General features: G+C 33.5%; 3 protein-coding genes and 2 long non-coding RNA genes across 7 annotated transcripts in view; 1 reads left to right on the top strand and 4 right to left on the bottom strand.

Moving 5' to 3' along the window:
- Window position 1: 1 nt before the first annotated feature.
- On the bottom strand, window positions 2-15,182 carry LOC111490331. Its single transcript, XR_002719542.1, has 3 exons — window positions 15,032-15,182; window positions 7,954-7,956; window positions 2-13 (listed from the first exon to the last, which is right to left on the bottom strand). It is a non-coding gene; the product is annotated as an uncharacterized LOC111490331 (long non-coding RNA).
- LOC111490317 (protein LATERAL ORGAN BOUNDARIES-like) lies at window positions 1,667-3,151 on the bottom strand. The gene is made up of 2 exons (XM_023138907.1): window positions 2,929-3,151; window positions 1,667-2,425 (listed from the first exon to the last, which is right to left on the bottom strand). The coding sequence occupies exon 2, from the start codon at window positions 2,417-2,419 to the stop codon at window positions 1,937-1,939; it is 483 nt and encodes a 160-aa protein (XP_022994675.1). The 5' UTR covers window positions 2,420-2,425; window positions 2,929-3,151; the 3' UTR covers window positions 1,667-1,936.
- Window positions 14,759-16,315, top strand: LOC111490292 (transcription factor MYB86-like). Its single transcript, XM_023138876.1, has 3 exons — window positions 14,759-15,010; window positions 15,189-15,318; window positions 15,384-16,315. The coding sequence occupies exons 1-3, from the start codon at window positions 14,878-14,880 to the stop codon at window positions 16,105-16,107; spliced, it is 987 nt and encodes a 328-aa protein (XP_022994644.1). The 5' UTR covers window positions 14,759-14,877; the 3' UTR covers window positions 16,108-16,315.
- A 3,813-nt stretch (window positions 16,316-20,128) lies between these two features.
- LOC111490259 lies at window positions 20,129-25,341 on the bottom strand. Of its 3 annotated transcripts, XM_023138818.1 has the most exons (3): window positions 22,770-25,341; window positions 21,358-21,500; window positions 20,129-20,401 (listed from the first exon to the last, which is right to left on the bottom strand). In XM_023138818.1, exon 1 carries the CDS (start codon window positions 24,836-24,838, stop codon window positions 23,000-23,002), a length of 1,839 nt encoding a protein of 612 aa, XP_022994586.1. In that variant the 5' UTR covers window positions 24,839-25,341; the 3' UTR covers window positions 20,129-20,401; window positions 21,358-21,500; window positions 22,770-22,999. The 3 variants fall into 3 exon arrangements, with proteins under 3 accessions (XP_022994586.1, XP_022994585.1, XP_022994587.1); XM_023138817.1 differs by lacking the exon at window positions 21,358-21,500; XM_023138819.1 differs by lacking the exon at window positions 21,358-21,500 and having other exon boundaries at window positions 20,129-20,392.
- Window positions 20,938-26,149, bottom strand: part of LOC111490333 — a 28,184-nt gene continuing 22,972 nt past the window's right edge. The window contains exon 2 of the long non-coding RNA XR_002719545.1: window positions 20,938-21,870. This is a non-coding gene — a long non-coding RNA (uncharacterized LOC111490333). The remainder of the gene's footprint in view (window positions 21,871-26,149) is intronic.

Raw genomic sequence — 26,149 nt, 5'->3', positions numbered from 1 at the left:
AAGCTTCAAATTCCTTTCCACTTATCTTTAAAAAACATCTTATAAATTTTAAATTTTAGTCTTTTGATCTTTAAAGCATCCTTTTCTTTTGAAGAGTTTCGAGTTCTAAAGGCTTTCAAGAGTCCTAAGGTATGTTTTACTCGAGGATTTTAAGTACTTGTTCTTTAAGGGTTATTAAGAGTTCTTGGTTTTTAAGTCGTGTTCGCGAACTCTTTTGACCTTCTTTATTATGAACCCTCTCGAGAATTTAATTATGAACCCTACAAATTAAAGAAAGGGTTACTCTATTTATAGATTTTTCATGACACCCGAGTAAAAAAGTGGTACATGAATGAATCGAGATCACATTTGAATGAGAGCAATCTTGAGAATAGGATGACTAAGAAAAGCTTAAAGAAAGTAAATTTACTACCCATACCAATAAAATACACATTCCTTTTCGATAGTTCAATCATAGGAATTTCATGGTTAACGTATTTTCTTTGAGCAATTCTATATTGGGTGTCATTGTAAAAATTTTCCTGAGATGCATGTGAACGAGAACAAATCATATTGAAAATACCCGTATAGATTTATGGGAATAATCTTCACTCTTAAAAAACGAGGAGTAGGTAACGTAGTCATGTCGCAAAAGAACGTCGAGGTCATAAGGTATCAAATTCTAATCCAATCATTAGACGTGGGCCTTGTCAGCTTAATGTCCTAGTTTAGCACTAAGTTTGAAGAATGCTCTTAAGCTTCTAAGGTTGTTAGGTAGGTAGGTAAAGTGGTTTTTCATATGCAATATTTTATAATTATAATTTAATTAAATATTCAAGGAATAAAGTTATAAATAAAAGATGTAATTTTTTTTTTTTTCCTTATAGAAACATTGAGCACAAGGCTTCCTCAACCACTACAAACTTTGCAATCATTATGCCTATCATTATATCATAGTTTCTTGAATAAAATTTGCTCAACATATAGCATTCCCGACACTTTTCTATATCCCGTGAGCTACGATCACGGTACTTATTTATCTTAAATTACTTCTAAGAGTGAAAACTATATATAAAAAAAAATTACACGGGTTCTTTTAGCATGTTTTATTCTCACTCACATATTTTCTAAAAAAATTCAGAAGATCACCCACTGTATCACTGAAAATGAGGATGTAGATGGTTGATATAGATAGTAATTATAAATTCGTCTATCTCTTTCTTAACCTTGATGTCATATTCTCGGGATCATTGTTATGTAGATGTTGTCATAGTTCATTCATGTAGCCCTCTTTTACTCGAGCATCATATGCTCACTAGATTCTACTGTAGTTCGTCTCTAAACCATTCTTTTGATAGAAGTTTCCCTCTGATACCAATTATAACGATATCATATTCAAATTTCAAATCCTTATCCAAAGAGAGACATTACAACAACAATATTCGACTATATGTAACGTTTTCATAATAAATAAAACAATGTTTGACCGAAAAAAAATTCTAACAATTTCTACTCACAGCGAGTTGAATTCCACTCGAGCCTTTCAAAATGTTAAAGATTCATATATCTATTCGTGCACTCGAACAAAACGATAATATCATATGAGAATAGAAGAATTTAAACCTCTAATCTCTTGATCGATAATATTATATCTTAAACATTTCAACTAACACGAACACGTACCTTCATAGTCGGCTATAATAATAATAATATGATACAAACCCTAACAAATCCTGAGTTCTTTTCAAAATATAAAACAAACCCATTTCTCAAAACCCTCAATAGACTCAACCCATTTCACCAAAACCCAATAGAGACAGACATAGATACTCTTCGAGCTAGCTACTTCAACTCTCACATGGAGCCTAAGTCCTTCAAATTCTTTCCAAATTCCTTCAAATTCCTTCAAATTCCTTCCAAATTCCTTCAAATTTCTTCAAATTGCTTCAAAATTCCTTTAAATTCCTCCATTAAAGTACATAGAAGAATTAGCATAAACGATATCATAATTGTTGCTATTCCAAATCATAGGAGGGCTAATGATCTGAGGCTGAGATGAAAAGGGAGCTGAAAAGTCAGTGAAAGAGAAGAGACGAAGACGAGCTTTAGCTGCATCGAGCTCCTTTTGGAGCCTTTGGACCTGTTTTTGGAGGAAAGAAATGGCACCGACACAGCCATAAACAGGATCTTTTATTCTAGCCTCGGCTTCATAGGCAAGTGAAACGACGGCGTCTTGTCTTTGATGAGGAAGAACTTCATTGAGCAGCTTGGCTACGTTGCTTGCACCAAAAACCTTATGAACATTGGCAAATTTTTGAGGGTCCTCTGGTGGAAAATATGGCGCATAAACACACCCTGCTATGCATTTTCTTCTGAGGAATTTGCAGGCTGCACAAGGGCTGTAGTAATGGCTTGTTTCTGTTCTTGATGATGATCCCATTTTGATCTGCAAAAGTGGAACTTCAAGAAATAAATGGTTAATTTTGACCAAAACAGATGACAAATTTGTGGGTTTCTTCAAATTTTGTGAAAAAAACTTCTAATTTTCCAAAAAAATGGTTAATTTTGACCAAAAAAGATGAAAACTTTGTAGATTTCTTCAAATCTTGAGAAAAAAACTTCTATTTTTCCAAACAAGATGGTTAATTTTGACAAAAAAAAGAGATGACAAATATGTAAATTTCTTCAAATCTTGTGAAAAAACCCTCTAATTTTCCAAAAAAAATGGTTAATTTTGACCAAAAAAGATGAAAAACTTCGTAGATTTCTTCAAATCTTGTGAATCCCTTTGGGTTCTTCAATGAAAAATAGAAAACCCCATCTAAAAAAACAGGTAATTTTGGCACCAAATCTCTTCCTTTTTGTTCTTTTGGTACTTTTTGTGTGTGTTCATAACAAGAACAACACGAACCCATTAAGTTCTTTGAAGAAAAGACTGAAAGAGGCTACCTTTTGGGTTGCTTAGAGCTATGAATTTCAAGATCCTTGCTTTGCTGCTTCTTAGAAGAAATGGGTAGCTAACTTTATATGAAGAACACCACCAAATAAGCTTAAATCAGATGAATGAACTCATAATAGCCTTGAATTTTGAAGAACACTCATAGAGAAACCCTAATTTAGAGAGAGAATTTAGTGTTAGTGGAAGGAAAAGATAGAGAAATTAATGGAAATTAGAGTAAAATAGGAAGGAAAATATCTTAAGCTTCATATATTTACTTAAATATTATTGTATTAAAGAATATCTTTCTCTCTCTTTGTGAATTGGGGAATTAGGGTTTATGCTATAGGGAAGGTGCATGTGCCTAGGAATCCATAATTATGACATTGCCTTAAACCATTATAGGACAAGAGACCCATTTTGAATAGGGTTGTTTAATCCATTTGAGTTATCATTTTTCAAAGTTCAATCACGAGTAGGGTCGGGAGATCAACTGCAATTATGAATTGAATGACCGACGAATGTGATTCTGCTACACTTGTTCTAATCCAGTGAATAAGTCAGCCATGAAAAATTTGGGCTTCGTGGACAATGTCGATGTATGCTCGAGCCTCGAGTCATGTTTGCTTGCGAGAAATGTTTTAGAAAATATAAACGAGGAAATACATTTGAAAACAATTTGAATAGGCTTTTTTTAATCCATTTGAGATATGATTTTTTAAAGTTCAATCACGAGTAGGGTCGAGAGATCAATTGCAATATGAATTGAACGACGAATACGAGTGTAAGTTGATAGGATAGTTTACAATAACAAGTAAGTATGATTTATCATATTTATAGTATCTGAATGAATATCGTTAATTAACTACAACTTTGAATTTGAACAAACATTAAAATGAATGGGATGGTTTTAAAAATGGGTGTAATAACCCAAGCCCGCCGCTAGCACATATTGTCCGTTTTAGCTCGTTATATATCGTCATCAGCCTCATGGTTTTAAAGTACGTATGTTAGGAAGAGGCTTTCACACCCTTATAAGGAATACTTCGTTCTCTTCTACCACCGATATAAGATTTCACAATCCACCCTCTTTAGGGCCCAACATTCTAGCTGACACACTGCTCAGTGTTCTGATACCATTTGTAACACCTCAAGTCTACAATTAGTAAATATTATTTATTTTAGTCCGTTAAGTATCGTCGTTGGTCTCACGATTTAAAGATACGTATATTAGAGAAATGTTTCCGCATTCTTATAAGAAATGTTTCGTTCTCCTCTTAAACCGATGTGGAATCTCATAATTGATAATTGTAATATTTGTAATATTTAAAGGGATATCATTAAATAATTGTGTAATAAATGAGATGGTTTAATAAAATTGGTTAAATATTATTGAGTATATTTAGAATATTTAATGGGTTATTATTAATTACATTTAAATAAATTTAATTAGAAACAAAAAAGCCACTTTAATCATTATATTAATTTCCCTTTTGGTTAATTAATTTCAATGATATTATTGATTTTCTTTATATGCTTCCTTTTTATTGTGGGTAAGGGCAAAATTGGAAAGATCTTCTTTACATCCTTTTTAGATTAATTAAAATGGACCTAATTATTAGAGACATGCCTTTTATGGGCCCCACTTTATTTAGATATATTTTGTGGATAATATATGTTAAAATGATTATATATATTTATTTATTTATTTAGATATTGGTATGATATTATCCACTTTGAGCATAAGTTCTCGTAATTTTACTTTTAGTTTCCTTAAAAAAGTTTCGTACCAATGAAGATAGTGTCTCTCACTTCTTTGTTTCACATGGGAGAGATTGTTGGAACACTATCTCTATTGGTACGAGGTTTTTTGGAAGACATGAGAGGTTATGCTCAAAATGGACAATGTTGTACCAGTGTGGAGGGTCATCGATCCTAACATGACATCAAGTCATGTCCTTATCTTAACTTATTCGTGTCAATAGAACTGAACATGAAAGTAGTGAACTTCGAAGGTGTAGTAATAATGACTTAGATAGGTGTTCAATAAATGATGTAACAACTCAAGCCCACCGCTAGTAGATATTGTCCTCTTTAGGCTTCTCCTCAAGTTTTTAAAACGTGTATACTAGAAAGAGGTTTCCACACCTTTATAAGGAATGATTGGTCAAATTTGTTCAAGAGGTGTCGAGATTTTTTTAGGGCTCTAGAGAAGAAGGCCTCGAGGGGAGGCTCACGGTGTGATGTATTCAAGGGGAGTCGAGGTTATTTGAGGCCTCTTAGGATGCCTCGAGGAGAGGCTCTATTGTGTGATTTGTTCGAGGGGAGTCGAGATTGTTTGAGGGCTCCCGAGGGAGGCACTTATTAAAAATAGATTTTTTATTTGGGCTTTTCGGCCCAAAATCTATTGCCCCAACAGGCTTTCACAGCCCAAAGATTAGGCCCAAAACAATTCTGTTATGGTAGGTGCAGTTGTCGGCCGTTTCTGCTTTCTATATTGTAAAATTTTAAAAATGGAATCAGAATTTTTTAATTTTTTTAATAATGTCGATAAGTGATATTTTATTTAAAATTTCAATAATCATATTAAATTATTGATTAATAATAATTGCTTGTTTACTGTATTAAGACCAACGAACAAGATAAGGAATAAGGATAATATATATTTTATGAATTATAATAAAAATTGTATAATTTTATGTGTCGGTATCTCGGGTAAGAAAAATTCAACCCATGATTATACATGATATTAAATATACGATTTTCGTGGACTAAAAAAAACGAGCAGGTAATAGTTATGACACGTCATATCCTATAATGAAAAAAAAAAAAAAAAAGTAGCTCATAATCCTGTTTGTTAGATCTCACATCGGTTGAAGAAGAGAACAAAACATTCTTTATAAGTGTGTGGAAATCTCTTTCTAATAGACGAATTTTAAAACTGTGAAGCTGATGACGATATATAATGGGTCAAAGCGGACAATATCTATTAGTAGTGGAGTTTAGTTTTTAGAAATGATAGTAGAGCTAGAAACTGGGTAGTGTGCTAACAAAGACGCTGACTCTCGAGGGAGGTGAATTTTTAAATCTCACATCAATTGGAGAGGAGAACGGAGTATCTTTTATTCCTTGTTAGATCGCGTTTTAAAGTGAGATTGACGACGATACATAACATGTCAAAGCCAGTAATATTTGTTAGTGGTATGTTTGGGATGTTACAAGTAATTAGATTGATTAAGAGGGGTTATAAAGCAATTATGAGGAATTTAAGAGAAATAAGTGGGCCAGAGGGGGCGGGGAGCAAAAAAAAAAGTGTAATTAGAGTCAAATATTGGGGTCAAATCGGAAGCTGTTACCAACTGGAGACATGGAAAGGTTTAATCAGGAAAATCACATCAATTGCTAATTGGTCCTTTGGGATTAGTGATTTGACATTTAAGCCCCTGTTTTTTATGTGAATTCCAATGGCACTCTTATTGCTGCTTTTGACTTCCTTGTATAAGGTGGGACTGCCACAGACATAATTTTCCAACTTTCAGTGCTTATTTTATCATTTTTATTTTTATTTTTATTTTTATTTGTAGCAGCCTCAAAATTACGTTAAGTTAATTTCTTAGAACTAAATTGGTTCGGTTTGAATTTCGAGCTTATTAACAAATGATATATATATATATATATATATATAAAACACAAATTCTTACCTAGATCTTGCTCATCCCTTACAACACTCAACGTGCAGATAGCAGACGCTCCTCGTCTCAACTTCACGACCCCTCGCCCATGCCCATGTCGCTATGATGCTAGATGCTCTTTGCCCTATTCCACGCCCATGTAATCAATCGACTCCGCTTGCGGTAGTCATGAAGACTACCCCTGCGGCATCAAAGCCAGCAAAGGTGGTGGAGAGAAGATTAGAGGATTAAAAAACTATTGAAAAGAAAGGATCAGGGTTGTTAAACCGAAATGGCTTTCATACCATAAATTTTTTTTATTAATCCACCACACCTAAAATGTGTGAATGTTATCTTATTTATAATCAAATAAATTACAAGGATATGGAAATAACAAAATGGAAAGATAATAAGACAAATATTAGATATTTGACTTATAATAAAATATCAAATATAATATATATAGTAAACTATAATTTATTACTAAATATCTTTAATAGCACTGCCCATAAAATTTAGAACCATCGAATTAGGTTCGGATAGATTTTCTATTTTTTTTATTATTATTATTATTTCTTTTAATTGATGAATTCTCCGTTGATTTTGTTCAAAAATAGACCCGAGCCAACTCACTGCAACATAATACTTCAATATCGATGTTTGATTTTAACAATTCTACTTTATACTTTGATTTTTATTTCAATTATTTCAATATTGTTGACAAAACTCTGTGGATTCATATAATTAATTTAGAGACAAGACTTAACCTAACAATTTTACTGTTCATATATATATATATATATATATATATATATATATATAAAGAAAAAGAATCTACATGGAAATTACAACATTCATGTTCCAAAAACACAAAAACCAACCAATTTGGAGGTTACATCAATCCCATGAACAACAATATTAAAGAAATGCATGAATGTTATGAAAAACATTAAAGATATTTTTTAATATTTAATTTTGTACGACATATTCAACCTTTCACAAAGTTAAAAGACACACTTAGATTTTATGTCTGATACGATCGTTATTTTTCAACTTTACGTCTGTGACTTTGAACGTCGTCAAATATGATAGAGATCAATTAAATAAAAAAGTAAAAATTTACGAATTTAGTACCTGTAAGTCCGAGAAACTATCAGATATATACAAAAGAAAAAAAACGTATCTATGATAATAAATTAAGCTAAAATTACGAGAATATAATGGAAATATCATATGATATTCGTTTATTAATGCATGATATGGTCGATAGTGAATGAATAGTGTTTATTCAATGCAAAAATAGTTTTCGCATAAGTATTTATGATTTTGAGTAGTTAGAATATCTACTAAATTCAAATCCCTAACGATCTCGTCCATTTTTTATTAAAAAAATGTTTTTTTTTATTTTCGTTCTTTCTTTCGGTCGTCGTCATCATCGTCATCGTTCTAATTAAAAATGTTACCTCTGACCCCACCCGAAATTTTAATCATGTTTTTGTGCATTTTTTTCAAATTTGAAAACTTATGATGGAATCCATCATTTCAATGTTTGATGCTCCGTCCAAAAATTCATTATTACTATGCTTTTTAAGGGGAAGAAACGTTGGTATATTCATGTCTTAAAAGAGTTCATAAATTAATTTTAAAATATATATTTTAGCTTCTATAATTTAAAAGAATAACCATTATTGTATGATGACAATACGGGACCAAAGCAGACAAAAATCGCTAGTATGGCCTCAAGCTGTTACAAATGGTATCAGAGCTAAACATTGTTGGTGTGCCAGCGAGTACGCTGGCTCCAAAGGGGTTAATTGTGAGATCTCACATCGGTTGGAGAAGAGAACAAAGCATTCCTTATAAGAGTGTGAAAATCTCTCCTCAATAGACGTGCTTTAAAAACCGTGAGGTTGACGACAATATGTAACGTACTAAAGCGAACAATATTTGCTAGTATTGAGTTTGAGCTGTTACAGTTAGCTACTTAACCTACATAGTCAGCTAAAATACAAAACCACATTGTCACGTACTGGATTCGATTAAAACTAAATTTGTCACTCGGGATTTGTCATAGAATATCCTAGAAACCCGTTTGCTTTCTCCATCATTTTTGTGATCATCATATCTTTAAAAGGAAGCTTTATTGTTGGGCGATGGACACCCTTTTGAAAACTGACTTACTCCCTTCAAATCAAATACAATTTTGCTTTGGTATCAATTAAAATAAACATATTCGCTTTCATGGCTTTGCTTTTGGGCATCTCCAAAAGGCCTCGTACCAATAGAGTTAGTATTCCTCACTTATAAACCCATGATCATTCTCTAAATTAGCCGATGTGGGACTTTCATCATCCAACACCTCCCCTCGAACAAAGCACGCCTCCCCTTAATCGAGGCTCGACTCCTTTTGGAGTCCTTTGTTCGACATTTAAGGATTTGTCAATCTATTGGCACGGCTAAGTTTAGGACATGGCTCTGATACCATGTTAGACGAACACGACTCTCCACAATAGTATGATATTGTCCACTTTGAGCATAAGCTCTCATGGCTTTACTTTGGGCTTCCCTAAAAGGCCTCATACCAATGAAGTTAGTATTCCTCGCTTATAAACCCATGATCATTCTCTAAATTAGCCGATGTGGAACTTTCATCATTCAACACAAAGTACACATTCTTTTTCAGTAGCTCAGTCATAGAAACTTCAAAATTTAGCGTAATTTGCTTGAAGAAATTTTAGGTGGGGAGATCTCGTAAGGATTTTCAGGTTGAAAAGACCCATGATACCATGTCAGAATATTCTTCACTCTTAAAAAGCATTTTAAAACAATTAGGTGGCGTGACAAAAATAATATTTATAGACAATTTAGGCAAAGTCCAAGGACTATACAATAATTGTAGAGTGTCCTTCAAATGGGCACATACCCCATACTCCAAAGGCCCTCACCTCACGAAACTGAATGAAGGATTTTTTTTTTTTAATTTTATATTATAAATTGAAATATTCTAGATTTAATTTTTTTAATTAATAAAAATTTTCAATAATACAATTAAATATTAAAAAAAATTCAAAAATAATCTTACCGTTAGTATAACATTTCAAAAATATTAGTAATCTTTCAACCGTAACGTTAAAAAGGATGATAATCTAGGAGGTGTTTATACACCGTTTTTGTTTATATATTGACGATAATTTTTTTTATTTTTTATAACAATTAAATGTGTTAATATTAACTTTAAAATTTCATGAAAATTTTTAAATATTGTACTTAGATAAAAAGAAATTAAAAATAAAATATTAATTATTTTGATAATTAGTGAAAATTTTAAAAGTTTAAAGATATATTTTTAATATTTTTAATATTTTTTTTCCTCGCTCAAAAAAGTTGGAAGAGGAGTCAAGGGAGGGAGTCAGAAATGTCGGCGACATCATGGTGACGCAACAAGACGGTGACAGTAGAGAGAGAATAACGGATCGGGTCGGGTCAATGTTAAAACCGGAAAACGTAGGGAGGGCCACAGAAGTTCGAACACGTGGCGGAAAGTGTTTGGGGCGGTGACAAATTACACGCTTGCAATGTCACAGTCGCAGTCGGAACATCAATTACAAAATCCGTACTGTTTTCTATCAGTTGGCTTTGAATGTATTGGGACTTTTTTTTTGTAAATTGAATGTTTTCCAACTATTTTCAATAACAATTATCCTTTTTTTTCATTTCTTGTCAAATTTCTCACGTCTTTTTTTTTTTAATTAATTTAAAATTTTAGATGAGTTAGATTCCGGACCGAACCATCTAAATACTGTTGGATGATGAAAGTCTCGGGTTAATTTAGGGAATGATCATGGGTTTATAAGTGAGAAATACTAACTCCATTGGTGTGAGGCCTTTTGGGAAACTCAAACTAAACCCATGAGAGCTTATGCTCAAAGTGGGCAATATCATACCATTGTGGAGAGTCGTGTTCGTCTAACATGGTATCAGAGCCATGCCCTAAACTTAGCCGTGCCAATAGATTGACAAATCCTCGAATGTCGAACAAAAGACTCCAAAAAGAAAAAAGAAGTCAAGCCTCCTCGAAGGTACGAAGACAGTCAAAAAATGACTAAGACTCCAAAGGAGTCGAGCCTCGATTAAGCGGAGGCGTGCTTTGTTCGAGGGTAGGTGTTGGATGATGAAAGTCTCGGCTAATTTAGGGAATGATCATGAGTTTATAAGTGAGGAATACTAACTCCATTGATGTGAGGTCTTTTGGGAAGCCCAAACCAAAGCCATGAGAGTTTATTCTCAAAGTGGACAATATCATATCATTGTGGAGAGTCGTGTTCGTCTAACAAATAGAACTCATAAATCAAATTATATTGAATGGTCGGGTTATTTTTATTATTATTTAAATTATTTAAAGAAATTCTAGCGATACATTACTAACAAAAATATAAAAAAAATTCAATATCAAACATTTACAAGTCACAACGCATTGCTAACATCGTTATAAAATTCAAATATTCTTAATTTTCGTAATAATATTAATGATAGAATAGTGTTCATTTTGTTGTAACTCTATGTTCAGGTTGGTCAGGTTGACCAAATAAAAGAAGGTTCAACTCTCTAACTGACATGATTTTAAAAAAAAAATCAAAAAAGACTAACCTAACCAATCCTTCTATGGTTTGAGTTTAGCGGTCTAAAACGTTAAATTATTAAATATTTTTATGAGATTCTCTTCGTGCTGTATTTAACCAGACCTTTTAAAACATAGATTAAATTATAAATTATATTTTTTAACGTTCAAAATTAGATAAAATAAAATTTTGAATTTATGTGTCTAACAAATTTCTAAATTTTCGATTTCGTATCTAATAAAATTATTGAAGTTTTATTATTTTTTTTTTCTAATCGATTATTAATTTATTAAATATCTTTAAAAAAAATTTATAGTTTAATGTTTAAAAATAGAAATATTCTAGGATTAAATAATTCCAATTATTCTCTAATGAATTTTATATTTTTATTTGGGATTTGATAATTGATTAGGGAAGGTAGAATCTTGAATTAATTACAACTTAATATGCCAACATGATTTTCTAATCATTTATTTTATTCTCAATTTAATTTTTAATAATAATAATAATAATAGAAAGGTATAATTGACATAAATAAAATAAATTTTAAATTTAATTTTATAGGGAAAAAAATTAGTCAATTAATAAATAATAATAGATATATTTAAATAATTGAAAGACAGATAATAATAAATATTTAATTAGAAATATAACACCGACCTCAATACGAATACGTCGCTCGACAAGTTTTGGATTTACAGATCTTATGGCCCACAAAATATGAATTTTGTTTAAATAAATAAATAAAATTATTATTATTTGAGGGATTTAATTAAAAATTAAAAAAAAGAAAAAAGAAAAGACCTTTCCACGGAGAAGGGAGACAAAAAAATGTGGGCCAATCATTGAGCCGATTCGACGTATTAGAGAGTGTTGAGCTGGTTCGTATTTTCGAAGATAACCAAAGAAACTGTATTTATGTCGTCTGACGTGGATATGTCGGTTATTTATATTTTATATTTTTGTTTTGCGACTTTTCTAAAATTTCAAAATTAAAAAGTTTTAATATGAAAAGTTCAATTATATATTTTTTATGTCCTCCCTACCAAAAAAAAAAAGATTTTTTTTAATTAATCGTTACTAGAACAGAGTAAAAAAGAGATCTATGAATTTATTAAATGAACACGACTCTCCACAATGGTATGATATTGTTTACTTTGAGCATAAATTCATATCAAGGGAGATAGTATTATTTGATTATAAACTCATGATCATTCCCTAAATTAACCGATGTGTGACTTTCATCATCCAACATAATGAACCGATATCACAGTTTGAAAGGGTCTATATTAGTCAACGAGAATAGTTGTGAGATCTCATATCCGTTAGAGATTTAAAATCCTTGAGAGGAAGCTCAAAAAGTAAAATCCAAAGCAGACAATATATGCTAGCGATAAGTTTGACCAATTACAAATAGTAACAAAGCCAGACACGGAATGGTGTGTCTGAAAACACTGGTCCCTTAATCATGTTGGAGGAGGATGTCGGAGTAGGTGATGAGATCACTTCTTATAAAAAGAAAAAATGTAATAATAAAAGAATAATGGAAAATTAAAAAAAAGAAAAGAAAAGAAAAGGGATGGGGCCCATGGTTGTGAACACAAAGGTGTCGGCTGGACCTTATGGATTATTAAAACATTATAAAATATTTAAATAAATAATTTTTTAATAATAAAAATAAAAACATGCGCCTAAATATTGCGTAACAGTAGATTGCACGCAATTCTGTGTTTAAAGTTTAACCCCAAAATTATTATTTAATTCCTTTTTAAACCCTCGAGTTTTAAGTAAATAATTTATTATTTTAATTTATTTTTGTATTTGTTGCTTCTAACTTAAAAATCACTCACTAACTATAAATGAGTTCTTAATAATTATATTGTACTTAATTTCCTTTTTTAAGCTAATTATTTAAGTAATATAAGCATCAACCATGATTTCATTCTTTTTTTTTTAAATTATTATTTATTTACTTGATTTTGAATTAATGAAAAATAATAAAAATGTTACTAATTTAATTTAAATTCGTCATTTCCTTAATTATTTGCATTTTATTTTATTGAAAATAAATATTTAATTTTAGACCAATATTTCTAATTTCAATAAATAATATTTTGGTTAATAATGTTATTTTTCGGTAAATAATTGATATTTTAGCATAGAAAAAAACATGATTGAAGAATTGTTATGTGATATGAACTAGCCTTGTTCCACCTTCTTTTACTCTTATTTTAAAAGAAAATGAGAGACGTAAACTCAAATGATGTGTAAATTATCGTTGTTTTAATGTGAATGAAAGAAGAAAGGGGACTTGTGTTGAAGTCTAAGACCATGGTCGGTTTCAGCTTGCGGTGGTGGACAACCCTAAGGCTGCCACCTGTGAGACCTGCATCCATTACTTCCTTGGCTCGTGTGATTCTGAGCTAGTCCAAATTTGATTTTTTTCCCGTAATCCTAAAAGAAAGTTCTAATTGGACAGTATATAAACACTTTTTTTTGTTATTTAGAGATGTAAGATTCAAAATGCATCGGACAAGCATGACATCAGTGTGTTATCCTTTAACATCTTATAAAATGTATTTTCTTCTCGTAAAACAAATTTTACCGTTATTATCACGTAAAAATTAGATATATTATCTTACCCAAAACTTGAAAACAACTATTATTACGATGAGGACGAAACTTTTTCTATTATTATTTTAAAGAAAAAATGGTTAATGATAGATTGTAAGGTTAAGTAAAAGTTAAAAAGCTTTTTCTAATTTTTTGGAAATGGGTTAAAAAGGGAAGGATAACACCACAATTGCTGTTGAGATTTCAAACTCTAAACTCACTTTTATTATTATTTGTTGCATTCATAATTTTAAGAACGAAAATACATCTTGTTGGTATGAATAGTAATTTTCAACGGTTCATTTTTAGCTGTCATATTCTCACAATCACTCTTATTTAGATGTGATATCGTGTGAGATTCCGAGTGGAAAACCAAGCATTCTGTATAAGAGTGTGGAAACCTCTCCCTAATAGATGTATTTTAGAACCGTGAGAATGACAGTGATGAATAACAAGTCAAATTGGACAATATAGGAGTGCATTTGAACCGTTACAAATAGTATCAAAGCCAAGCACCAGACGGTGTGTCAGCGAGGACGCTGGTCTCGAAGGGGGTGAATTGTGAGATCCCGTATCGAAGAGAGGAGAACGAAAACATTCTTTATAAGTATATGAAAACGTCTCCCTAACAAACACGTTTTAAAACTTTTAGGGGATACCCTTAATTAAAGAAGACAATATCTACTGTCGGTTCATTCATGTGCTCCTTATTAACTCGGGTACGATAACCAAAATTATATTTTAACGACAAATTTAAGCTAATTAATTTAGGAAAATAGCACAAACTTACCCCTTTTCTCATTTTTCTCATTTTCTTTTTCCATACATAGAGATTTCTTAAAATCCAATCTTCTACTGTTCAAAGGCAGCACCAAAATTAGCGTAAAACCCACTTGATTGTTGATCATCTCTCTCTCTCTCTCTCTCACTATAACTTCAATCTCAAGTATGATTAATCCTTCAATTCATTAAAATCATCATCGTAGATATATATTTACCTGTCCTACGCCATTGGAATCGACCCATTCATTCACTCACACACCTTTCTCTCACTATAATGGGACGCCATTCTTGCTGTCTGAAGCAGAAACTGAGGAAAGGCCTCTGGTCGCCGGAGGAAGACGAAAAGCTCTTCAATTACATCACGAGATTCGGCGTTGGCTGCTGGAGTTCTGTCCCAAAACTTGCTGGTATTACACGATCATATGAACTTTAGCTCTGTTTTCTCATCTGGGTTTGCTTCAAATCGATGTTTTAATCTGTTTTTTCATCTGGGTTTGCTTCAAAATCGAAATTTACTCTGTTTTCTCATCTGGTTTTGCTTCAAAATCGAAGCTTTACTCTGTTTTTTTCGTTGGATTGTATAAGGTTTGCAGAGATGTGGGAAGAGCTGTCGGCTGCGGTGGATTAACTACTTGAGGCCTGATTTGAAGCGAGGAATGTTCTCCCAACAAGAAGAGGATCTCATTATTAGTCTCCACGAAGTGTTGGGAAACAGGTAAGAACAGAGAGTGTTCTGTTGTTTGTAATGTCGAGCTGGGTTCATGGTCGTGGATTTTGCAGATGGGCACAAATTGCGGCGCAGTTACCAGGAAGAACAGACAATGAAATCAAGAATTTTTGGAATTCAAGTTTGAAGAAGAAGCTAATGAAGCAAGGAATTGATCCAAACACTCACAAACCTTTGATCAAAGAGATTAAAGAGAAGAAAATCTTCGAAGACAAGGAATTCACCCAAATCCCACCGGTTCCAGGACTTTCCGGCGGCCTCTCCGCCATACCCACTCAAAATCCAGCATTTCTCATCGGCGGTGCTGAGTACTACGACGGCGGAATGACGGCGCCGCCACACCGTGACCATTTCTTAAACAAACAAGCCCTTGATTCCCTCTGTTTTTTCGAGTTCCAAACAGGGCTGGACTCGAATTTCGGGTTCAGTTCAGTGCCGAGTTTGACAAATTCCGACCATGGGAGCTTGTCGGGGACAGAATTCTCCGACAATTCTGGAGGATTCTACATGAACAACAACAACAATAACAACAGAGTGGATAATTCGACATTTTGTTCGTGGGAAAACGAGAATAAATCGGAGAGTTTTTTCCAGATTCATGTGGATAGTCATAGTAATGTGGTAAAGTCCGAGGAATTGAAGACAGTAACAGGAAGTTCAGTGGTTGATGGGCAGCTGATTCAGAGTCGAAGCTCAGTAGATTTCAGTAGCTATCCGTTAACGTCGCTGACACAAGCCATTGTTGGAGGCAACTTTGATGTCTTCCACCATTTGTGAACTAATTGTACATTCAATCCTTCTCTCTCTTAAAAAAATACACACAGATGTGGATAGTAATAGGGATTTCCCAAGAGAAAAAAAAAAAAAAAAAGTTTGATTTTTTTCCCCTTTTTGTTCTTGTAATTCTCTTCTATTTTCCACTTCTTTTGTAATATTTTGATTTTATGATGAGTTGAAATGATGTGAAAGAGTGAATCTTTGATTTCTATTCTCTTGTTTCAAATTCTTTCCATTTGGATAAAACCCATGTCTCCGGGTGCAAATATGGGTTGTGTTCTGATTCATATGTGAAGTGAATGAAACATTCGTTATAAAGTGGTATAGAAACCTCTCCTTAGTGGACGTGTTCTAAAATCGTGAGGCTAATAACGATACATAACGAACTAAAGTGAACAATATCATTGCAGTATAAAGAAGACCCAGTTGTTATTTAGTACCATTCTTCTAAAAAACACAAAAATAAAGAGTCGTGCATAGCATAGCATGTTTGTAGGAGAATTCTCCACCGATGAAGACTCGTAAGATGCATAAACAAGTAGAGCGTTAGGTAGGACTGCGAAAGGTTACTGATCAAATTGGTTAAATCATTTACTATCGATTAAAAAGTCAGATATTCAAATCCTTCGTCGATTAGAGGTTAGGAGAGAAAAAAATGAGTAATTGAAAACGAAATATAAAAATTAGATTATTTATTTATTTTTTCACTTTTATTTTTTTAAAAAAAAGAATTATTTGGTTTTGTCCTAAGACCATGGGTGCGTGTGTTGAGAGACAAAGGGGGGCCTAATGGGCTGGTGAGGGTTGGAAGAGAAATGGCAACCACATTTGTGTTCATTTTTTTAAAATTATTTTTATTTTATTTATATAAATTTAAATTAATTATTATATAATTCTAATTTTATGTGATTGTTATGAGGTTTTGTGTATTGCATTATTAATATCAAGATTAGATTCCTCTTCACTTTCATTTTGAGAGATCATATTCATTGTATTAGACTAAATAATTAATCACCTATCCTTAAATTATTTAATTATATATTATTATTATTATTATTATTTTCTTTTTTAGACCATGACATTTATTTTTCATAAATTATAAAATCGTACTTATATTTTAAAAAACTCGAACAATCTGGACTATGCAACACATACTATGAAGGTATGAAGGTTGAGTTGGTTGAAATTTTGAAAAATTGAAAATATGGGTCGATTCGTGAGTTGACATTTTTTTGGGTTTGGTCAACTCGACCAATCTGAAAATAGGGTTACAATCTAGCCGGTATCCATTTAAAATTATTATGAAGATTAAGAATATTTGACGGTCGTAAGTAAGCAAAGTTAGTGATACATTGTGAATATTTGATATTTGAGTTTTATGATATAACATGTATTGTGGCCAAATAAAATTTTTTAAAAATAATTTTAAAAATAACCCGACAACCCAATCGAACTCGAAAATAGAGGATTAGATTGTAAATTCTATTTAGATTGGTCAGATCACCAACCTTACTCAAGTACACCTATGGGATTTCGTATCAGTTGGAGAGGAGAACAAAACATTTCTTATAAGGGTATGAAATTTTTTTAATAGACACGTTTTAAAACTGTGAGGCTGACGATGATGCGTAACAAGTCAAAGTGGACAACATCTGCTACTAGTGAGCTTGAGCTGTTACAACACTCCTACTAGAATGTTTACTATGATTGAATTCCTCGTAAATTGAAATATCTAACAATGTTTATATTTGAATTAAAACGATCGAGACCCACGTCCAAACAGGTAATTACTATTTAAAAATAAATCAAAAAAATATTTATAGTGTAATGCTTTTTAAAAGCTTAGCTTAAAAGGACATTCACTTTTCATTTTACAAAAATAAATTATAAAAAAAAAATATATCTATTTTTAAGGATAATTATAAGTTATATAGGTAATGGAAAAAGAAATAAAATAGGTATAAAAATAGCAGCTATATCTAAATAAAGTACATTAATTATTAATAATAGCTACCCACTTATTTATTGAACTCAAAATCCAACTCATTAATTTGTTTTTATCATTCAATTTATAATAATTATTTCATTTAAAATTTTATTTTTTTAATAACCAATTAGGGTTTTTGCTTAAAATTTGAAAACAGTACATAATTTGACTTCTCATCCTCTTTTTTACACCAAAAAAGAATAATTTCATGAATAGAAGAAACTTACTACAAATTTAGAGGTAAAAAGTCAATTTGGGTTATTTAATTTAGCAATCTTCGTGAATTGGGTTAAGTCAGATCGGGACACTTTTTAAACCTAACTCAATTGTTCGTGTTGAAGTTTTTTTTTTTTTTTCGACACAAACAACTTTTATTAAATAATGAATCAGACCCAACCCAACCTATTCAAACCATAAATTGTTGAGGATTGTTGGGAGTGAGTCCCATGTATGTTGGCTAATTTAGGCAATGATCCTGAGTTTATAAGTAAAGAAATACATCTCCATTGGTATGAGACTTTTTGGGGAAGTCCAGAGCAAAGTCATGAGAGCTTGTGTTCAAAGTGGATAATATCATACTATTGTGTAGATTTGTAATTCTAATATGGTATCAGAGTCATGTCATTGGGACCCTCGAAAGTTTAGTTAAAAGTGGCTCAAGTATCGAACCAAGGGTGTACTTTGTTTGAAGGTTTTAGAGAAAGGACTCGAACCTCAATTAAGGAGAGGTTGTTCGAGGGCTCCATAGGCCTCATAAGGAGTACATCTTCACGATCTTTTGGTTTCGAAACAAAAAATAGAGTCATGAGAGCTTCTACTCGAAGTAGACAATATCATATTATTATGAAGAGTCGTGATTCCCAACATAACTTTTTTAGATTAGGTTAATCTGAGTAGTTTATCCAAAATTTTATTTTTAATAAATGTCTATTTATTTATTTTCAAAAATATAATTAAGATAAAAAAAATTTCAAATAATTAATTTTAAAATGACAATATTAATATCTTATTTCCAACCGCTATATTTTTTTTTTCTCAAACAAAATTAAATTTGATTAATGATATTAGAGGAGGCTTTAATTACACTCATTGTGATTAAAAAGAAAGAATTCATAACAGAAAATGATTTTGTTGAAAATAATAATAAATAAATAAATAAATAAATAAATAAATAAATGGTCCCAACTCTTAAAACGGCCTCTTAACAACTTAAACCCAAGTTGCTTTCCCTAAGCTGTTAGCGTAAGAAACAAAAATAATTTATAATTTTTTTGTTTTTGATAATAATAATAATAATAATAATAATAATAATAATAAAACAGCTAAAAAGCGTGTAATTCGGGTCTGCTTGGGAATGGATCCGACATAATTAACAGCTAATTCACAAGTCAATCAGCTAATCAAATCCCCACTTAACCCTAATCAATCACTAATCTTATTTCTTTTCTTCCTTTTTTTTTTTTTCTTTTTTTAAGCTATATTTAATAAATCTCTAAATTAAAATTTTAATTTTATATTCAATCATTTTTCAATCTATCTCTAATAAATCTTTAATATATTACTAAAAATTTAAGAATAATAAAATTGTAATTTAAATTTTTAAATATCTGCGTAGAAACCACTATTAAATTTGCGACAATCGATAGAAAAAATAAAAAATATTTTACTTTCTCTTTTATAGTGGTCTGAAAATTAATGGTATTGTATGTCACGGTCATACTTGTTCAAGACGTGTTGTCTGTCAATCATGCTTGTTTGCTTGCCCGTTGTAAACCTTTTTTTTACTTGCTTTGATGTTGAATAAGTCTCTAATATTCTTGTTTGCGTGGATACGAGGGTGTATGACTAATCACTAAAATCATGTCTACTTTAAATCTATTAGAGTTATAGATTTCTCATGGGCCTAGAACTAGGTTCTTGCCGGGTATATAGGTCTAGTAAATAATTTCACCCACAACACTCGTAAGAATACACTAAATAAATTTTTAAAGCGTATGAACAAAAATGGCTTTCTTGATATGAAAGTCATATTAATTCTATATCATGCTTGCTATCATCGAGTCAGACTAGTTAGGATTTCTCGATACCGTCACTAATACATGTCGTTCGTCGGGAAAAGACATTTAGAAGAATATGAGCTATGGAGAAGTAGAGTAAAGGTTCAGTTTATGTGGAGAAGTCAATACACTTTGAAACTTGCAAAGAATTAGGTGTAATCAGAAATTGCTTCAGATTCTTCATTAGCTTTGGCTTGGATTCCCCTTTGCTTAAAGTTGACACGTGATGATGCTGGACACCCTGCAAAATCTACAAACAGGGCTCGATGAATTATCGAGCAGAATTCACAACAATAAAGCCTTTACCCCGAACGTCATTGGTTCGTCGTAGTAAACGATTCAAGCAAGAGGAATCAAGACAGTCATCAAAAGTATATAAACAAATCGTCAGAGAACGGTTGATTCAAGACAAACTTTGAACATGTCAACTTGAATATAACTCAATGGATTAAGACATATACTCTCAACCAAGATGCTCGAGTTCGAATGAACTAAAGAATATAATCATAATTCACATCAATAAAGCATTTACCCCGAACGTCATTCGTTCGTCGTAGTAAACGATTCAGAATCAAGACAGTCATCAAAAGTATATAAACAAATCGTCAGAGAACGGTTGATTCAAGACAAACTTTGAACATGTCAACTTGAATATAACTCAATGGATTAAGACATATACTCTCAACCAAGATGCTCGAGTTCGAATGAACTAAAGAATATAATCATAATTCACATCAATAAAGCATTTACCCCGAACGTCATTCGTTCGTCGTAGTAAACGATTCAGAATCAAGACAGTCATCAAAAGTATATAAGCAAATCGTCAGAGAACGGTTGATTCAAGACAAACTTTGAACATGTCAACTTGAATATAACTCAATGGATTAAGACATATACTCTCAACCAAGATGCTCGAGTTCGAATGAACTAAAGAATATAATCATAATTCACATCAATAAAGCATTTACCCCGAACGTCATTCGTTCGTCGTAGTAAACGATTCAGAATCAAGACAGTCATCAAAAGTATATAAGCAAATCATCCGAGAACGGTTGATTCAAGACAAACTTTGAACATGTCAACTTGAACATAACTCAATAGATTAAGACATATACTCTCAACCAAGATGCTCGAATTCGAATGAACTAAAGAATATAATCGTAGCTAACAAATTTCTCAGGGGATACAGTATTTTTGTTTGTTCACTTCCTTTTACGAGCCTCAACGCCCGAGTACATCCCATTCGTGTCGTGGACGTTGAAGGAACTAATCTCTCTGGGTTTAGTGATGTGGGACAGAGCCAACCAATGTAACATCTAGTGTGATGTGTTCATTTCCTTCGGAATTTCCTAGAAAGAATGCCTACTAAATTAGTGACGTGATGAAACAACACAATTCAATCAAGGGCAGACAGCTACACATATGGAACCTGGAACTACAGTGTAATAACAGTAACCGAGAGAGATGAAACAAAGGCGTGATAATTGAAAGAAACAGCGGTGGAGCCTGCTAAGTCGCCTATAGTTCTCAAGTTCTAGTCTATCTCACACTATGCATTCCATAATACTATCGAGTCGACAGACACGACACGTCAAAGGTTGACAAAAAGTAAGATTGGTTTGATTTTTCCTCCAAAACCTGATAAGCTGTAATTGTGAGTGTGAGATCTCGCATCAGTCGGGGAGGAGAACGAAACACTCTTTATAAGGGTGTGAAAACCTCTTTCTAGCAGACACGTTTTAAAAACCTTGAGGGAAACCCCGAAAGGGAAAACACAAAGAGAACAACATCTGCTAACGGTGGACTTGAGTCGTTACAAATGATATTAGAGTCAGACACCGAGCGGTGTGCTAGTGAGGAGGCTGAGCCCCGAAGGGGTGGACACGAGGCAGTGTGCCAACAAGAACGCTGGCCCCCAAAAGGGGGGTAAATTAGGGGTCCCACATCGATTGAAGAAGGGAATGAGTGCCAGCGAGGACGGTAGGCCCCGAAGGGAGGGTGGATTATGAGATCCCACATCGGTTGGGGAGAAGAACAAAACACCCTTTTAAACCTTGAGGGAAACTCCGAAAAAGAAAGCTTAAAGAGAATAATATCTATTAGCGGTGAGCTTGGGTCGTTACAGAGAGACGAAACAAAGGTGTGATAATCGAAAGAAACAGTGGTGGAGCCAACAAAGTCACCTATAGTTCTCAAGTTCTAGTTTATCTCACACTATGCATTCCATAACACCATTGAGTTGACAGACAGGACACGACACAACACGTCAAAGGTTCACAAAAAGTAAGATTGGTTTGGTTCTCCCTCCAAAACCTGAAAAGCTGTAAACATCATCCAGGCCGGTTGATGAAAACTAACATCAATCCGATACGATGTGTTCGACACTGAGAAACAAACGTTTCGGACTTCTTTATCACGAGATTGTTTCTCTAAAATTTGTCTAGGAATATGCTAAACTTGAGATGATTGACAATGCAAGGGACTACCAGCTATCAATAAATAATTCACTCATATTGCCTACCATGTTCGTCAAGAAACTTGAGCTACATCGAATACAACAAATCTACACAATTATTTCGAAAATCGGAAAGCAAGAGCCAAAAAGTTAAGAGTCCTACCAGGACGTTCGTGTATGAAGGGCACCAGAGCCAGAGCCAGAGCCAGAGCCAGAGCCAGAGCCAGAGCCAGAGTTCTTCAATGTCTTGTCTCGGTCTCTACCCTGGGCCATTGACGGTGCGACTCGTGCAGTCGCTATTCTGTGTGGACTATAGCGACTTAATCTCAGATTGTGAAGAACTTTGAACAACCTCCAATTTGATTTAATGTACAACAACATTGCTTATTAAGCTCACGGTGAAAAGTGGTGCCTGTGGATATGATGAGCTCCAGCCTGATAAAGAGTAAGGTGGTGTATGGCTTTAGAATACAACTCGTGCAAGTCGGTGTGAGCGAAAACGAGACGAGCCATCCTCTTCATCTCATTCAAGGCATGAGCCTCCTCTAAAGCCTTGCTATTGCCTGCACTCAGTGCAAGATAACATAGCAGCTTTAAGCCAGGTACTTGAGCAGCCTCGTTTTGTCTTAAAAGTTTCATTAGAGGAGGAACGCCATCAAACTCGATAATCGACTTCGAATGTGCTACGCAGTTATAATTTTCGAGGCAAGCAAACTTCCCTAACGCAACGACCGCCTCCAAGGCTACGTCCATGTTTATACTCTTCATCTGCATAACCAAAAGATCGATAATCCGTGATTCCTTAGCAGGAAAAATCCTTGCAAGAGAACCGATCGATTTGATTGCGGGAACTTGCAACCTTGGATCACGTTCCTCTTGAATCAATCTCGAAAGTTGATACAGAATCGCTTTCGGAGCGAGTGAAGTGATCTTAAATGCAACATGTCTAAAGTCTGGCTTCGACTCTGCAACAGCCGTTACCTCCATCACTGTCCTCAAGCAATTGTATTGCAAATCCCCTTCTTCACTCTCGATAATCTTCGCCATACACAACAACCCTTTCGTCTCCGTGATCTTTCGACTATTCGAAACGCTCCCTTCCGAGAGTCTCCATAGAGCTTCAGCACAATTCACCTTAAGCTGAAGCTTAACTTCAGAGCTCTCAACTTCTTTCTCCTTTCTCTGATGGCCTCCTCTGCTACTACCATCAGAATACGACGAACACAAACCCGACGACGAATTCAAATTCAGTGAACTACTCGAAGCTTTCCCATCAAGCTCCTTCTTCATCTCAACCACAGAATGAAAACTACTCTTCCCTAAATGAACTTTAGGATCATCCAAAACCATATCAATAGACAAACAAGTAACCAAAGGTTTAGTAACATTCTCTCTAGCAAACTCCTCTCGAGCAAGAGAGCTAAGTTCAGCCATTTGCGAAACCAAATTTGCCACAACAATTTGAACCCTCATGGAGGAATAATTAAGAGCTTGAACAATAATCGGAACCCCAAGAACATCCAAAATGGATTTAACCCTTTCAGGAACAGAAGCAACATTAATAAGAACATTAGCAGCAGAAATTTGAGCATCAGGGGAAGCATAATCCTTAAGTAATTTAAGCAATGGCGGAACGCCGCCTTCCTCCACCACGATTTTCTGATTCCGATCGTTCCCACGAGTGAGTAACGTTAACTGATTCGCAGCTTCGAGATTCTTAATTGAACCCATTTGGATTGTGGCAATACAAGGCCAAATATAGGCTAAAGTTGGGTCGTTACTCGCAATCGGAGGCAACCCAACAGAGCCATCGGGATCAAAAATGGAAATAAGCCATTTCATATCGCCGATTGAAGACTCGAGAAGACCTGAAACCTTACGGAAATCGGCAATGGTGGTCATGGAGAAAACTTGCCTGAGAAACCCACTATGGCGGCATTTGCTGACGAAGTTCAAAGCACGTTCGAGATTCTTCGTTACATCGGCCACGATCCGGCGAATTGGGCGCTCGTAGAGCGGCTGCGTGGTGGTGGAGATCAGGCGAACGGTGGCTTGAAGCTTCCGGTAAATTTCGTCGACTTGTTGGGCTATATCAACACATTCTTGCCTCGAAGAAACCGCTTCTTGGGCCAATTTCAAAATCTTATCAGCTAACAAAATCGGAGGTGTAAATTCATTAAGAATTGCTCCTTCTTCTTCAGCGGCAGGAGGCGGAGGAACGGCGGCAGCCATCGCTACAACAAGAACAAGAACAACAAAGAAGCAAAGTTACAAGTTCCAAGAATCTGGGGTTGCCCTGAATTTCAGAGCTGAAGTAGCTCGAAGCTTTCTTGGGAGAATTGGAGGAAATGATGAAATGGGTCAATGAAAATTTCTCAAATATCTAAATTTAGTGGAAAGTCGTGTGAAGAAATTGCAAGGAGTTGACCAGTCAACTATGTATGGTGGAACTCAAATTAATCTCGGATTCTTTTCAAATGAACATTATCGTCATCTAAATTGAACTAAAAATGGTTGATTTATTGAGGGGAAAGAGAAAGAGCTTAAATTTGGTAAAATATATTGGAAATAAATTATTTATTTATTTATTTTAATTGTGGCCTCGTGATTGTGTTTGTTTGTGGAGCTGAGGGTAATGATAGAAACACAGACATTCTTCGTGAAGAGTCACCGCAGAGGCAGAGACAGAGAGGCATTTGTCTGTATGCCTACTCCGTCACCCACTAAGAATTAACTCGCCCAATAACCTATTGAAAAAGTAAAATAAAAAATGAAGGTTACATTCTAAAATTTCAATCCAAATTCGATGCATTATACATTATTTAATTTAAAGAAAGTTTATTTTCTGTTTAAATGAAAATGGTAAATATATTTAATTATATTGGATCATTTATGCTCAACATTATTAAAATCTACCGGAACCTTCAATTCCGTCCCGGTTGAATTTTTTTTAAAATTCAACGTTATCCGGTTACCATTTATTATTAAGTCAATCCAATCAACCAACCGGAAAACAGGGCTACAATCTAACCGGAAAACAGGGCTACAATCCAACACGAAAACAGGGCTACAATCCAACACGAAAACAGGGCTACAATCCAACACGAAAACAGGTCTACAATCCAACACGAAAACAGGGCTACAATCCAACATGCGAGTTCACAAAATAGGGCTACAATTCATCCCCACAAGTTTAAATTTTTTATTAGGTCAACCAAACTAACCCAAAATACAACAATAACAATAATCAAATTTTGTGTTGAAGAAATGATATCTCAAAACCTAAACACTACACATCACAAATGAAACCTATTTTGATATTCAAAGCACTGATATCTAGTCATTAACTATTTTATTCAGATCATCCCAATCTCAAGCTTACAATTTCGATCAACATATTAGCAGCTCCATCGATTTTAACTTCTATTAGCAGCTACATCGAGAAAAAATTATGAAAGCTGGAAAGATATTGAACACTGAACATCAATATATCAAACAGAATCACTAATCTCCATTGTCCACTTTGAGATATTGAACACTGAT

Source organism: Cucurbita maxima, unplaced genomic scaffold, assembly GCF_002738345.1.
Source record: "Cucurbita maxima cultivar Rimu unplaced genomic scaffold, Cmax_1.0 Cma_Scf00015, whole genome shotgun sequence".
In the NCBI taxonomy this organism is placed as follows: domain Eukaryota; kingdom Viridiplantae; phylum Streptophyta; class Magnoliopsida; order Cucurbitales; family Cucurbitaceae; genus Cucurbita; species Cucurbita maxima.
Note: the sequence above shows the minus strand (reverse complement) of the source record. Positions and strands in the feature narration are given on the sequence as shown.

Excerpts from the sequence above, each read along its gene's own strand:
- LOC111490259 (XM_023138818.1), bottom strand. The coding sequence starts at position 24,838 with ATGGCTGCCGCCGTTCCTCCGCCTCCTGCCGCTGAAGAAGAAGGAGCA.
- LOC111490317 (XM_023138907.1), bottom strand. The coding sequence starts at position 2,419 with ATGGGATCATCATCAAGAACAGAAACAAGCCATTACTACAGCCCTTGT.
- LOC111490292 (XM_023138876.1), top strand. The coding sequence starts at position 14,878 with ATGGGACGCCATTCTTGCTGTCTGAAGCAGAAACTGAGGAAAGGCCTC. Across the intron at positions 15,011-15,188 it reads TTCTGTCCCAAAACTTGCTG|GTTTGCAGAGATGTGGGAAG; the intron begins GTATTACACGAT and ends GGATTGTATAAG. Across the intron at positions 15,319-15,383 it reads CACGAAGTGTTGGGAAACAG|ATGGGCACAAATTGCGGCGC; the intron begins GTAAGAACAGAG and ends TGGATTTTGCAG.